This window comes from Chelonia mydas, chromosome 5, assembly GCF_015237465.2.
Source record: "Chelonia mydas isolate rCheMyd1 chromosome 5, rCheMyd1.pri.v2, whole genome shotgun sequence".
Taxonomy (NCBI): domain Eukaryota; kingdom Metazoa; phylum Chordata; order Testudines; family Cheloniidae; genus Chelonia; species Chelonia mydas.
In genome coordinates this window covers 64,339,912-64,355,415 of record NC_051245.2, presented here as the reverse complement: position 1 = coordinate 64,355,415, position 15,504 = coordinate 64,339,912, and the positions used below count along the sequence as shown (strand labels likewise).

At 39.3% G+C, this 15,504-nt stretch overlaps 1 protein-coding gene across 1 annotated transcript in view; it reads left to right on the top strand.

Moving 5' to 3' along the window:
* The first annotated feature begins 3,058 nt into the window (after positions 1–3,058).
* The window catches only part of LOC102943989, a 55,170-nt gene continuing 42,724 nt past the window's right edge, over positions 3,059–15,504 (top strand). Inside the window, exons 1-3 of the mRNA XM_007059569.3 lie at positions 3,059–3,355; positions 4,494–7,067; positions 11,215–11,406. Of these exons, the coding sequence (XP_007059631.3) occupies positions 3,298–3,355; positions 4,494–7,067; positions 11,215–11,406 (2,824 nt within the window). The 5' untranslated portion in view covers positions 3,059–3,297. The remainder of the gene's footprint in view (positions 3,356–4,493; positions 7,068–11,214; positions 11,407–15,504) is intronic.

Here is a 15,504-nt window from a genome sequence, read left to right as displayed (position 1 = left end):
CATTTTACAAAGGTATTTTTCTTCACTGCTATAAAAAAATTAATACTGATTTATTGTTTCTTCTTTAGTTACATATTATTACACTATACTTTGTTCCTCCATATTTTTCTTTAATTTGCTATCTTTTTGCCCTTTCAAGCCAATGACCATTATTGTAATGTCACTTCCCTGCATGTTTTTAATATTTATTGCTATCTTGAAGAAGGTCAAGTTTTTGAAACATAATAAAATAGATTTAACTGTGTTCCACAGCCTAAAATTTTAATTCATACTACCAGTTAAACAAACAAAAAAAAAAAACTCTTACAGCAATTCACATCTACCAGAGAACAGTGGGATCTCAAATATATATGTTGTTAAGACAGTTTCTTTGGTCTAAGAGAGTTAATACCAAGGCTTGTAAGAAGTAATGAAATGCATTGCCCCTTATTATAAACAGGAACTAGAATGGTGTTCACAACAAAGATGTGGACAGAAGCTTTAATTAGCTTTATGGTCGTGGATAATCTTTCATGCATGTCTGTTAGTTAAGGAGATATAAATTTGAGTCACTTATTCTGAGCCAGCCAGAATGCTGCTGCTTATATCAGGACTAACCTTAGCACGTAGAGCTCTATGCCAATACATCTCGGGCTCAATCCTGCAAACTGCTGAGCACCCTTAACTCCCATTTGAGTTGATGAGAGTTGTCAATGCTCAGCTTCTCACAAGAAGATCACAGCAATGCACAGAACTGAGTCCTAGTTAAGGATCTTGCAATCCTTATCCCTTCAAGTAATCTTTACTGCAATCAATGGGACTGCTCATGTGACTAAGGATTACAGGTGATAAGATTCCTAATTTTCATCAAAATTTACAAATCTAAGGTGTGGAAACAACAAAAAACAAGTAGGTACACTGGTACAGTGAAAGGAAAAAATAACCTGTGAGAAGAAGCACAGTGAAAAATCTGTGAAGAAAAAGACACCCAGCAGTCACCTCAACCATAAGACTTTTGCCTATTCTCTTACCTGAATCAATGAATCTGACAGGAGAAAAAAAGAAGCATAAATAATATCAGGAGAAGTAGTAGAAATAGCAGCATTATTGTTGCTCATTTATGTGCTTTTTAGGATTTACTTGCCAATTGTTTTCTGACCCTGGGGATCGAACAGAGACACCTCACAGAGTCCACAACTTTAATAATAACAACGCACAAATGTAAATTGATAAACAAGCATAGCCTTTATCACAAAGGGGTAACTGTAGCCAATCACCCTGACTGAATCACACATGATCCAGCTTTCCTTGTGAGGGAAAGAAGCCACCAACCAGTTTTAACCACCTGAGCCCCCAGACCAGGACCCTAGCCTTAGACTACAAGCCAAAATCTCTAGCTTTATCAAGAAATTAGAGTTGCCATTAGGCCAAACCATGGCACTCTATGCTGGTTGATACCACTAGTGCATGATGAAGCTTGAAAAATAACTCTTAATAGAACCCAGTCACCAGAGTGCCTGTCTAGTGCACTATCCACTTGGCCACACTTCCTCCCCAGTACTGATATTTGTTGAATTAAGCTTGAATACACCCAGACAGTGACACTTCCTGTAGGGAAAGATTTGGAAAATTCTTCCAAAAAAAACCCAACAACCCACCAACCCTGAAAGGACCTCGCAAATGAAACTTCTACTTTGTCATGGAGCTGCACCCCGATGAATTGTGAGCAGCACTCTTTTTGGTTTGACACACCAGACTAGTCTTAACTTGAAATCTGCTTTTCCATTTAGCAAGTTTTATATCTGGAGAGAAGGTGCCTCTATATGTGTGCGCACAGCTTATATTCAGCCTTTTTGTTTGTTTGAACTACAGAGCATCATTTCCTTGTCTGGTAAAATGTTCATTTAAAAAAAAGAGCACTCTTTAAGTAGCACATCAAACAAGTGATGTGGCTGAAATGCCCCATTAGAAAGCAATATATTCAGTACACAGCCGCTTTCTCAAACTCAGCTTGCATCATAAAATATTGTATTCCAGTGCTAATGTCAATATTTGTGCTGACAATAAGCACCAACAGCCACATTGGCAATTTACAAGGCTATACTTAAATTATATAGGATTTTAATTGTTGATAAATGCATTTATTATATGTTATAGGGCACTGTTGATGAACACAACACTTTACAAAACACAAAGTATGTTTTGAGGGATACAGGAGAAGTATCTACGGGAAGATGGGCACTGCTTCTCACAGGGGTTTTTAATTTGTTGGTGGCTCGGTTGTTTGTTGTCTTATGTGACTATACAAGGTGGTCAGAGAGACAAGGTGGGTGAGGTAATAGCTTTTATTGGACTAACTTCTGTTAGTGAGAAAGAGAGACAAGCTTTGGAGCCACACAAAGCTCTTCTTCAGGTCTGGGAAAGGTATGGCTTCACAGCACAATGCAAGGTGTAGTTAGAACATATTCTAAAGGGTCATTCAAGGTAGAGTGGCCCGTTAACACCTCTGTAGTCATAGGACAAAAAGAGGGTGTTAGGGGGGTTACAGACTGTTGTAATAAGCCATAAATCCCAGTGTGTCTGTTCAGTCCATGATTTTTTAGTGACTAGCAGAGCTCACAGGCTCGTCTTTTGAAAGCGTTGTGCAGTTTTTCTTTGAGGATGAGTACTAATAGGTCAGATATGGAATGATTGCATTGTGAAAAGTATTCACCCGCAGGTGATAGGGTGTTTTTGTCTTTTATCATTTTCCTGTGTGAGTCCAAAAGGGCTACAACTACACTACATATGCAGAAGGTGATGTAAGTTGTTCTCTTGTTCCCTTGCGTGGACTACCCACATTGTGGGTAGCAGCCTCCTTGGGGTTGCTACACCCACTCCAATACAAAAGGGCAAGGAGTGGATGGAGCTTTGGCTCAGGTCTCACATCTCCACTGTACCCCCAGCACAGATGAGGAAGTAAGCTGCACCAAGTATGATGCTGGTGAGAGTTATTTCTACCATACATCCTAAAGCAAGGGAGGAACCAGGTATTGGATTGTGACCTTGCCTCTGAAAATCTCACTAGGCCCTACCTGCATCCTTAGCGTCTAAATAGATTTGAAAATCTGGCCCTGATTGACCAAGTGAAACAACTAGATGCTCAAGCTCCTATTTCCAATTCAGAATTCCGATCAGTGGGCTTATGGACTCAGAAAGAGAAGCCAAGTTAGAGAAAAGAAAGCAACCTTGCAGTTGAATAGGGAATAATTTTTATGATTCAATGGTTTTTTTTCCCCACCCAGGAGAGTAAAATCTGGATGTCCTCAGGTCTCAGAAATGAGCAGAAAGAGAAGAAAAAGCTGCAAGGGCAGAAAAAGCTCAGATCCCAGAGAATGTAAGTTCATGAAATGGTTAGTTTGAATGTATAGCACAATGTCTGGTCATTTTCCAGACATTTTCTAGAAATATTTGAGTTATAGTAACATAATTAAAGCAAGATTAAAGACAGATATCAGTGCATCTTAGTTCCCTAAAGTTATTTCCTGCTTGGGCTATCAGTTTTCTGCTTATGCCAAGGCATCCATATTAAATAATTATAAACAGAGGTGGTTTCTTCCTGAGACTTGGTTTGTTGTTGGGTCGCTCTCCTGTCTCTTTCTGGGCATGTGCAGGCAGAGGTAGTATTGTTTAAATGCCCCAAATTTATTTCAGACTTCTTTTGTGCAGAAATTATAGTACGGACAAAAATGAGAACAATATATTTCTGAAAATTAATAAAGTATAATAGCAGAACTAATCCTGGTTAAGTAGATGCTACTATAATCTATTGTCCTTGCTATTTAAAATCTATTCAAAAAGGTCTCAAACAAGACAGATTTTCATGTAATTTACAGAAGAAATCTTGCACAGAACAACTCCCATTGGGAAACAGTATTGTCTAATAGTTAGAACATTATAATGCCTGGGTACTTTGCTACTGACTTGCTGTGTTACCTTGGCTAAATTAATTAATTCCCTTGTTTGCTCATCTGTAAAAGGATTATAATAAGTACAAGTCCCATGTAATGTACCCAAAATTGCAACCACACAATAGGATATTGATTGTTCCACTGTGTGCTGAGGAGAGGAACAAAAATCCCATGGGAGAGAGAAAGAAAAGTAGATCTTTCTAAATGAACACATTATAGCATAGTACATTTGTACTGTGTAAAATCTCATGTGTGAGCATTTTAAAGACAAAATTGTATGGTTCTTACTAATTTCATATGAGTAGGCTGATTTTTAGTGTGAGAGACACTGTTTACTTGGCTTTATATTGTAAAACAAATAAATTGCATTTAAATAAAATGTGTAGTCAAGTGATACTAAAAAGAAGAAAAATAGGTCAGTTCTTATGGTATACACAGTATTTCTAAAGTATAGCTCCTAAGTGACATAAGCACTGAATATGAAAAACATTGTAAGGCCTTATAATACATTTCAAGATGCTGCTTACATAGACCAAAAGCCTTTCTTCCTTTTTTCCAATTTAGACGAACATTTGCCAGCCATCTGTAAATGCCAGCAAAATGTAAAAGGCCTTAAAAATAAAGCAGATGAGGACCCAGTGGAAGCTAATTTCCCTGAGCCAGTGGACATGGAGAGATCTGAAGAAAACAGGAAAGATCACTCTTGTACACCAATGACTGGGCAACAGAATAACTCAAGTGCATGTGAAGATAAAGAACAAGAAAATACAGATGACAGTGAAAAAGAAGGAGGGAAGGAAAAAGATTGCCCTCCACCAGCATTCTCTCATCATCAGGAAGAGGTCCTTGCAGTGGTAACCTTCGATGAATCAGAAGCGTTATCAACAGGAAAAATTACACTGAAGCACAACCCAAGCTCTGCAGAACCCCTTGATTTGGCTAGTGAAGTACTTACTGCAGAATTAAAATGTGGTGGTTTTAATATGAAAGTAGAAATTAAGAAGGGCCTATTATCTGATTCTGGAACAAGCCTTGTAATTGAGAAAAAGAAATGTCCAAAGAACAGAAAGTGCTATCGTGACAAGCAATATCAGAAAAGCCACTATTCCAAGTGCCATAAGTGTCAGGATCCATCAACTGCCCATTCTATAGATGACAATGAAAATTACAAGGCATCCTCTAAACACAAAATACAAATTGCCAGCAACAAGAACACCTCACTGAAAGTTAGCATTGTAGGAAAGGAAATTAAAGTGAAATACAACCATAGAAAGCAGAATCCAATAATTCATATAGAACCAGGTGAACGCACACAGACAAGTGGCAAAACTTGCAGCAGGAAATATGGAAACACTTATTCCAGTGATACAGAATATTCTGTAACAGAGGTATCTTGCAGCACTGATTATGAATCAGATTTTAGCCTTCATGAAAAGGAAGAGTCTTTTACAAACTATACATGTCCAGACTGGTATCTACTTCTTCCTCCACCTGAAGAGTTTGCTGACAGCAAAGAAATATGTTTAGATACCACTACAGAGGTTGCATCCTTACTCCCAATCAGTGATCAAAAAGAACCTGACACCTCACCTGCAGTCTTACCAGCTTGGGAGGAAGGAAATCATATCTGTAAACAGAAAGAACCTGGGACTGAAGACTTTGCCAGTGAAAAGGAAGATTTCTGTAAAGACAAGATAATTTTCTCAGAATTTAGTTATAATGGGGGTTGTCCTTTAGCTACTAATGGTTCAAGTGAAAAAATCTTTGGTAAAGAACCTACTGATGAGGCCAATGAAGCAGGACAAATAAGAAACAGTCTCATTGACATAAGGAACACTATATTAGCTTCACACCCGGAGCCAAAAGCAGTTAGAAGAAAGTCTTTTCCAGATGTCACCATTGATGTATTGTCACCAGTTCACCACAGAAGGGATTCTGGCTTTTATTCATTGCCATCTTTATCCTTAAAAGTACTGCCCAAGCAGGCCAAAGCAGTAGATGTTTACAGCAAGAATACTCAGACTCATACCAGCTGTACAGAACTTTGTAAGTGTTTCAGCTTCACATCAGTCAGCAGTCCGAGAGCTCTCAAGTCTTATCAGTATGCCTTCACCTCCTACAATCATGACATGACCATTTACCATTCTGAGCCGGAAGGAAGTATAGATGATGCTCTCTTCTTCACTCACCATGAAGACTATATGGGGGACTGTAAAGAATTGGAAGCGACATTAGTGGAAATATCTCATTCCAGCATCAATTCAAATGCAGAACAGAAACTGGAGCATAAATACTCAGAGCCTCTCCAGAACCATGCTGTATGTGATGAACACATTGAGTTTACAGAAAGTGGTTTTGATGAGGAGACACTAGAGAGTGATCATCACTTTGATGTACAAGGCCATGCTGAAGTACAGAATAAAGCCCTGATATTTCAAGTCCCTTCCCCTTCCAGAAGCCCTTCAAATGGCCATGTTAGTGACAAAAGCATAGCTAATACAGTAGCCATAGACTGCGTCCAAAGCCAACATTCAGCATTACAACCAAGTAAGTGTGTTCATCCAGCTACCCCAGAGCCTGAGGTAATGATAAAGAAACGGAAAGGATCAGTGATGACTGTAAAAACTGGAGAGCGAGAGCAAAGGCTCATCATTCAAGGCAACAAGAAGGGGATAGCTGATTCCTTTGGCTCTGGGATAAAAAATGAGCCTAAGCTACCCTGCAGCATACGAGAAAAATCATTTATGTCCCTTTTGTTGGATGCTGAGAAGTCAGATAGAGATAATGAATTACAGAGCTTTTCTGAGGTCCAGGACACATCTAGGAATATTCCTGATGAAGCCAATTTCCATGATGATTCCACACATATTACTTTAGTGTCCAGCTCCTCAATGCCTCCTGAAGATAAGCAAGTTTGCACTGAGGGTACATTTACCAAAGAAACAAAAGAGAACCTTTGCAGTGAACAAGAGATAACAAGCCAAATATCTGATCATTTAAGAACAGAGCCTGTAGTATGTCAGATAGAGCAGTTAGTTAAATCCAGCTCTGAAGAAACTGAGAAAAAATGTGAGACACTGGATTGTTGCCAGAACACAGACACACCAATGTCACCAAGAAAGCAGATTAGTCAAAAAGGTAGGCATTCCAGAATTCTCTGCATGATTAATCCTTTTGCATATGCTGCACATTTGGGGAGTGGCTTAGCCCTTCGTGCTTTGGCGACTTATAGCTTGGAAAAAACAGGTGAATTATTAATATACAAGGGTCATACTGCTTCCTAATCCCATTCCGTCATCTCCCTGGTGATATGTTTAGCTATTTGATTGTACTCTGCTCACCACTCCCTTCTCTGTAGAATCAGGCAGGCCAGTAGTTTATTAACAAAAGAACACTTTAAAACAGCTTTGCTACACAGAGTTTGACATATTCTAACAAAGCACTACCAAGTATCCTCCTAGTGAGTAAAGCAAATACCAGATCAGGATTAATATAGGTGTCATGAGACATGTTCTCAGAGCTCTGTACTATATTTAGAAACCATGTAAGTATGGTTAAGGATGCATATGGTCTAGTGACCTCAGCAAAAGACTGAAAGCCAGGCACATCCTGGTTCTAATCTTGGCTGAGCCTTCAGCACATTAGATGACCTTAATCAAATCATTTGACTTTCCTTCTGCCTCTCTCTACCTATCTGAGAAAATGGGGTACAGAGAGGTTTTTTTTTTAAGTAAGATGCTGCATCAGTTCTGAAATTTCCTATTTATCTTCCTTTCTACCATCCATACATCCCATAAGAATACCTGGGTAACAATTTAAAAAAATTGTATCATAGCAATGTAAAAGACTGAGTTATCTAGTCCCTTTCCTTAACAGTTTTGAGTTGTTACCAACTATATATAGATCATCCTTCGGAAATTCAGCTGACATTTTTTTTTTGTTTAATTTTATATCTCCCAATGTAGTAACCATGATCCCTCCTTAAATCTTTCTTAAAATTTTTAGATATATAACTTTACACACTTAAAATGAGATTTTCAAAATGCTCAGCATTGGCCTAACTCTGCGCCTTTTGAAGTTAATGGTAAAACTCTCATTGATGTTAATGGGACCAGAGGAAGGCCAATGAGAGTTTTACCATTACCTTCAATGGGAGCAGAGTTAGGCCAGTGCAATGCACTGTTGAAAATAGTGCCCTATATAAAATTAACGTTCCATTACAGACCAAAACAGGGGAGGGGGCCAAAGCGATGGTTGGGTGGGAAGGGTAAATCAGGGAATTGATAGTAGTGAAGTATTATATGAGAAGAGGCAACTGACTGGATCCCTTAACCATTCATATCCAGACATTATTAACGTTTAGGGAGGTATTTTTAAGGTTTAGATTTTTGTAAAGCAAGTATAACGAGGGGAGGGGGACTCCAGTGAAACATACATTCAACCACAATTTTTTTAACAAAGATTTTTGATAGTGAATTACACTGCATTTGTATTGTGTAAACATATCATGAGTATCAGTTGCTATGGGGAAGAGAGCAGTTGCCCCTCCCTTGACTTTTCATAGGCTTATGTGTTCCAGTATGTCTTCCACCACCCTCCTACCCAGTCTCCCAACTTTGCAGGATACAATGTAATGTTCTATAGTCTAACACAACTTTGCCCTCCCCAGAATTTGTTTGAAATAATGCACCAGAAACACATAGACAAGTGCGCCTCTGGGCCACACATTCAGTCTTTAGAAGTCCTTTCCAATGGCCTGAAAAGCATGATCTTTTCTTTCTTTGAATCCAAAATAATTCTTAAGATCCTGATTCTACCACATACATTTGCGAGGAATGGTATCCATTGATTTTGCTGTTGAATAAGATACTATATAGCGTAAATAAAGGTCACAGAAGCAGGCTTTTAATCATTTTAGGATATGGCAACATCCTGCTCCATCAGGCAACGGGTCAAGTGCAGCCATTTCATAGAACAGTCTGCAGATAGAGAGGCAGTGTGTGGCTTGCCATACCCAACAATGGAATGTACTTGAAAGGGACATATATAGCAGTTTCAATGGAAAAAGAAAAGGGAGAAAAGAAGGAGGAGGAAAAAAAAAAGTCCAGGCCAATAAAATTCCAGTAATATGTTCCCTCTAGTTTTATTTACTTTTCCTGGTAGCAGCAGGATTTTATTTATAGATCACCATTGAAACAAAGCAGCAGTTCCCATGTTTCCTGGAAAAACTTTGAATAAGTGAATTACTATATTTGTTCTTAAGCCCATGGTGGCCTTCCAAAGTTTAAAAAAAGAAAGGAAACAAACCACCACCTCCTTAATCTAGTGTTGTTGTACCACCATGACATAGAAAAGATACCACCATCCAGTGTTGTAATAAGCACTAATGAAGAGTAGCATGTGCAACAATGGCTAGGTTCAACAAGGTCCGGTTATAGGGAAATATCCTTGTTTATGTTTCTTTAATATTAATATTTAATCATTCAGCATCCAATACTCTACATGAAAACCAAGATGTATCAATTTTTATAACATAAATATTAAAGCTGCTTGTGAATTTTCCATCAAAAATTTTTTTTCAATGGAAATCATGGTTTTTGCAAAATCAAAATTTTCTGTAGGAAAATGACATTTTGTGCCTCTCGCCCTTCCCCTCCAAAAAAAAATTCTGTTGGAAAAATTGAAAGAGAATATTTAGTTTCAAATCAGATTGATTCAAATAGAAACATTTTGTTTTGTGAAACCATATCAACACATTTCATTTTGGGTGAATTCAACGTTAATCTTTGTCTGCCTGCCTCAATTGCCATGGTACCTCATGCCCCTATTCTCCTTCTGGGGTGGGATCTCTGGTTGGAGATCATATGATGCAATGTAGTCTTCCCTCTGACTGCAACAATGCATCATGGGATATCAGTGATTTCAATTCATCATGGAACATATAGTCTGGCGAGGGAGACCAACCCACAGAAGAGAATGGGGACGTGAAGCACATGAAGTACAGCTGACATGATGTACCACGATGGCTCAGGCAGATGTAGTTTAATATTGAACAGATCCAACACTAAACATTTTGATTTGGTTCAACAAATGAAACCAAACCCGTTCAGTTCAGGAATGTCAAATCATCCCATTTCAATTTAAAATGTTGAAATGAAATGATAGCTCTAATAAATATATTGAGCGTCAGCGTTCCAGATAACATGTTATCTTTAAAGTATGCCACCCAGAAAAAAGCTTCCTTAATTTGAATATTGTTTTCAAAACATTATTGAAACTAAATTATCATTTTAAGGATATAAAATATATGGGGGGAAAGTTTTTTTCAAACATTAAATTATATCAAAAATATTCCCATCATTTGCCACCAAACAAGTTACCCTTATAGAATTTAGTTTCCTGCCACTCAGCAGAAGGTCTGTCTGTCTGGAATAGAGGCACAGTGGCATAAACCTTGATCATCCAGGGATTGAGAACCATGTAAAGAGGCTGTTGGGACAATGGTGCTTGGAAGAGGCACTCATTCAGCTCATCCCCAATGGAGTTCCAGATAGATTAGGTCTCCCTAGTGCTACCCTCTCCTGTCATCCTACCTGCCCTCTCTGCTCAGACATCTTTGTCCTCCCAGGTGTAAATAGATGCAGCTAGCATCCCTTGCACTTATGGAAATGAATTTACCCAGGGTCTTTATTTCTAGATTTGTTTTTAATGTCTGAAATAGCAATAAAGTAGTACTATTACATTTATAATTTGCTTAGAAATATATTAATATGGAAGTATTCTACTTTGAGTTCTGTACTATCTTCTTAACTGCCTTTTCTCCTTGTTATATTTTTAAGGCCACATTTTTAAATAAGGGCACCTGAGACTCATGCTTTACACATACACATAAATGCACAGATTCCTTTGCACATGCAATTAACATGCTTGTGTTTGCAAATGGAGGGATTATGCAGGCAGATGGTTATGTAGGTGCTTAACTAACTATCTGCATGCACAATCTGCTTTATGTGTACAAGCATGGCAATTACACACACCCACATTTTTTCATATAAGCCTTGGATATCTTTTTTAAATGTGGCCCATGACTATTTAAAATGCTATTTGCTATTTTGATTTTCTGTCCCTCATATATTTGCAGACAGACTATTGTTATATACATTATTTCATCATTTATAATGAGGAAAAGCTCAATTTTAAAAAGGTATAATTGATGGAACATTTTGTGAAAGAACTGTTATATCTCACATATCTAGCTCTCAGATAAAATCTGATCTTAATTTAGATTTGAAGTCAGAAGTGAATAAGACCATAAAGCTACCCGGTGAACCAGTGTTAAAAGATACAAGAGCCAGTGATAGCTCCCAGGAAGAAGCCCTAGACCGATGGGCCAGGCAACGGAAGCAATTCAAAGACAGTAAAAAGTGCAGTTCAACTGGAGGGAGCTCCATAAACAGCACTATCACTGAGATATCAAGTGAGTACATAGTGGTCTTTCAATTGTACCTCTTCTCTTATGTGATTGACAATGCCATCAGAACTATCAGCCAAGGAGATTTCATCTTCAGGTTGCACAGCCCACATATCCCATGAGAGATTCTGTTGTTCACTGCTGAAGAATACACTGCTGAGTGTATTGACACTGTCCTCTAAATTGAATTTTTCATTCATTTTGGATGTCTGTCTAGTCCCTAATTGGGTACACACTGTAAACCAGAAATAACTTCCTGATCCTGAGGCTTTTCTCTAGTTCTGTTTTCTCCAGGATTATGACAGAGGTTACAAACCTAAATCATATTCATAGATACAAGTATGCCTTCCCAAACTTCTTGTGATTATATCTGATTCAACTGAGCTATGTTTCCTTCTTCCCACTCATATAAGCTAGATTCCTCTGTCATTCAGAGGAATGACAGAAGAACAAAGAACCTATTTAAGGGCCAGATTTTCCCACCCTTTCTCACATTAAGTTGAACTGTAAGTAGTCTTATTGAAAAGTCAATGGAGCTTGTCAGGGAATAAGACACTACTCAGCAAGGGGCATGGTGGCAGAGTCTGGTCCTAAATGTATAATGTAGAATTCTTGCTGTCCTCTGTGTCCTCTTCCCATCACTATATTCCTTATATTCATTCATCAAGCCCTTTTTCCTAAAACCTGCTACCTGGATTGCCCTTCACTGTCCCTCTGCTATTGGAACAGCTATACCTGTAACTGTGGGGTGTACCAACCCTACACTGTTGTTCTGGTCACAGGAGACTCCGCCCACCCGTGCCTCCAGGGCATGCTTTCAATGAAGGTGGAGCTTAAAAGGGCGCAGCACAGGGCAGTCAGTCCAAGGGAGCAGACCTGCATTGGTAGCTCCTGCAGGAATCCAGTGGGAGACCCACACCTCCAGAAGCAGACCTCAACTCAGAACCACAAGCATGACAAAAGAGACAGCAGAGTATCTGCTGATGAGTGGGGAAGAGAACCTCCTGACCCCCTCCTCAGAGGACAAGTTGTGGGCTGTAACCCAGAGATTAGGCTGGGTGATACCCTGGTCCAGGTCGCACACCTGAACTGCATGCCACAGGGCCCTGGGAAGGAACCTGGAGGAACAGGAAGGCCTGGGTTCTCCTACCGCCAATCCTGGACTTGAACCCACAAAGTGGTATGACTAGCCAGTGCTCTGACCACTAGGAAGACAGTCTCCCATCACACTGTCTCATTAAGAAATCTGTCACCTTTTCACATGTTTCAGAGTATATCAAACTCACTGGCTCTTTGTCTCAGAATTTTCTTTGGGCAGAATTTTCAAGTTGAGCTGTTTAATGAATTTATGCTTCTTGCAGATGGATTCCCCAACTAGGAAACAACATATGTTGTACTTCTCACACAACACTGGCTTTGCCTCTGTTTGTCATATTAGCTAATTTAAACAAACTGTCTTAACAGGTAAATGAACTTTTTATCCTTTTAAATAACTGAAAATTGTATCCACATGCAGAACATACTGCTCCACTTCTGGCAAAAATACTTGTCATTGAGGCTGTTTTGGTTGCTTGCTTACTAAAATGAACTTACTGAAGTACTCATAAAAGATTGATAGCCCTTGGACTGATGTCTTCAGTTTATTCACAGAATGATTACAATTCACTCTGCCACTGTTTATGTTGTATCTAGAAATCCTGTACTGGAGGGATAATTGCTGGATGTGAAAAGTCAGTGAGTCTTAGATATCTACTAAGAACTGGACTGAGGTGACTAACTCATTTTACATAGACCACTAAAAGCTGTTAGATAGTGTTAGGGTGCTTGTTCCTTCACCCACTTACTTCGCTGGTCCTTCTCGCATGAACAGAGAGCAACAATACCCAAAGTCCAAAGGTGCAAACAATTCAATGTTTATTGGGGTGAACTTCCAGCAAGCATGATTCCAGTTTCCTTCCTTAGTGTCCCCCTTCCCAGCTCTGACACCACAGAGCCTTACACCTGTGTCCCTGTTCCCATTCCTGCTCTTAGCCAAACATGATTCCAATTTCCCCACCCCCATTCCCTGTTCCCATTTCACACACACACACACACACACACACACACACACACACACACACACACACACACTTCCTGATTGACTGCAGACTATATAGTAAAACTTGAGTTCTGCTTAGCTATACCTTAACCAATCATTTTACTGAAATTTAACTAACCAATCCTAACATATTGTAACATGATCATTTAACCAATTATATCTCACCACCTTAATTAGTTTACACCCAGAAAAATTAATTATACAGCAGACAGAAACAATCACAGAACCAGACAGAGATTATACAGACAAACAATGGGGAAATGGGGACTACAGTGATAGAACAAACACAGAAATGAGGATTTCACATCCGAGTTATTGATAAATGAGTTCTTGCCAGACAGGATGCTATCAAACTAAGTTTCCTTTTACATCTTCTAGGCACTTCCCTTTCTCTGGAGGTGATAGGCATTATCAGGACAGGATTGTATTCCTAACAGCCCAATAGCACCTTATTTCAGTGTGACTAGTTTGGAATGTGAGGATGTGACCGGCTGCTTCCCAGCTTATGGCTGCTTCTGTTGCTTAGCCAAAGGCCTTAGCCTAAGAACAGGGCCTCAGGCTGTCACAGTAAGAGAAGGACCTTACACTTGCAGATGGTGATTTTGATTCTTTCTTTTATACCTCTAGAACTAGCTCAGTGATAAGAACACACCTAAATTCTTAGAGTTATAGGCCTTTACAGACAGGCCTGAATATCTATATCCTAACAGATAGTAGCAACTGCAAGCTGTTACCAACCTAGGCTAGATCCAAACCAGCTTTGAAGACATGGAAAGCAACTATTACAAATCTCCTGAGTTAGAAGAACCACAACATTCTACAAGCAGACATAGCAGGGCAAAATTTGCCTGCAGAACTTTCATTGATTTCACTGGGAATTGATCATGTGTATACTGTAATGTTCCATTGATCAAATACACTCCAATTTCAAGAGGAACAGAAATCCAAAACTGCAACTTGCTGGAGCTGGGGTATCAGGGGGCCTTGCACTTACTGATGCTTCCCTCCAAGCTAATTTTTTGCCATCAGGTGTCCTGAACCTGGTTCTCCCTGGCTGTTGCCTGTGGAACCCATGAGTGACTCTGACCCACTTAATTAAGAATTATAGTATTCCATATTTTTAGACTGTCTGTTGTGGACTAGAGTCTATTAATCCCAAGCTCTACTTGGTTCAGGTGAAGGAAATGATTTGGTGAGGGAAATGTGTCATTAAGCCATCATTGCACTTCACTGTATTCTTAGCCTATTCTCTGGTGTATGCACTCACTCAGAACAATTCTAACTTGTACTTGTCTGGGGTGTACCCCAGTGGCTGTTCCAGTAGTTAAGAGCCAAAGTGCAGCATGCTCTTGGATCAGCCTCCTCCTTCCTTAACCCAATCTTGGTATGTCCCCTGTGCTAAGTGCTGTGATGGAGAGGGGTGTAGAGCCATTTCTGCAGCTCTGCACCACTTGTGGAATTTCTTTGTGTATTCTCCCAGGGCTGGTCCCCTCAGCTATATAGCCCATTTACCACCATCAGGGTAATGTGAGGGGGGCAGGAATGGAACACAGAATATGGCCTTGTGTTTGGGAAGTTTCTAATGCACTTTAAATGCTACTACAGTCTTAATGATGAAATATGAACTATTGCCAAAGGTCATAACACTTAAAATATCCAGTCCAGCAGGTAGGGCAGTTGTTTAGTATGTGGCCTAAGTTATCCTTCATTTTTAGACTCAGGAAATGCTATCAACCTAATATGTGCTTTAAAATGACAACTTTACAGTGCAGAGTTACATTTGGTGCTCTTCAAACTGCTAGTCTTACTCATCTCAAATTTTCTGCATAACAGGACGGTAGATGTGATGCTTTTACATCTGTAAACACAGTTAACCTGTCAGAGCTAAAGAAAATGCTGAGTAACATACATCCGGTAAATAACTTGCTGAACACAAACTGAGGAAGAAAAATCTAATTTTTGTATTTTCAATTCCGAAATGACAGGTGCATGTGACTCTGCAGCCA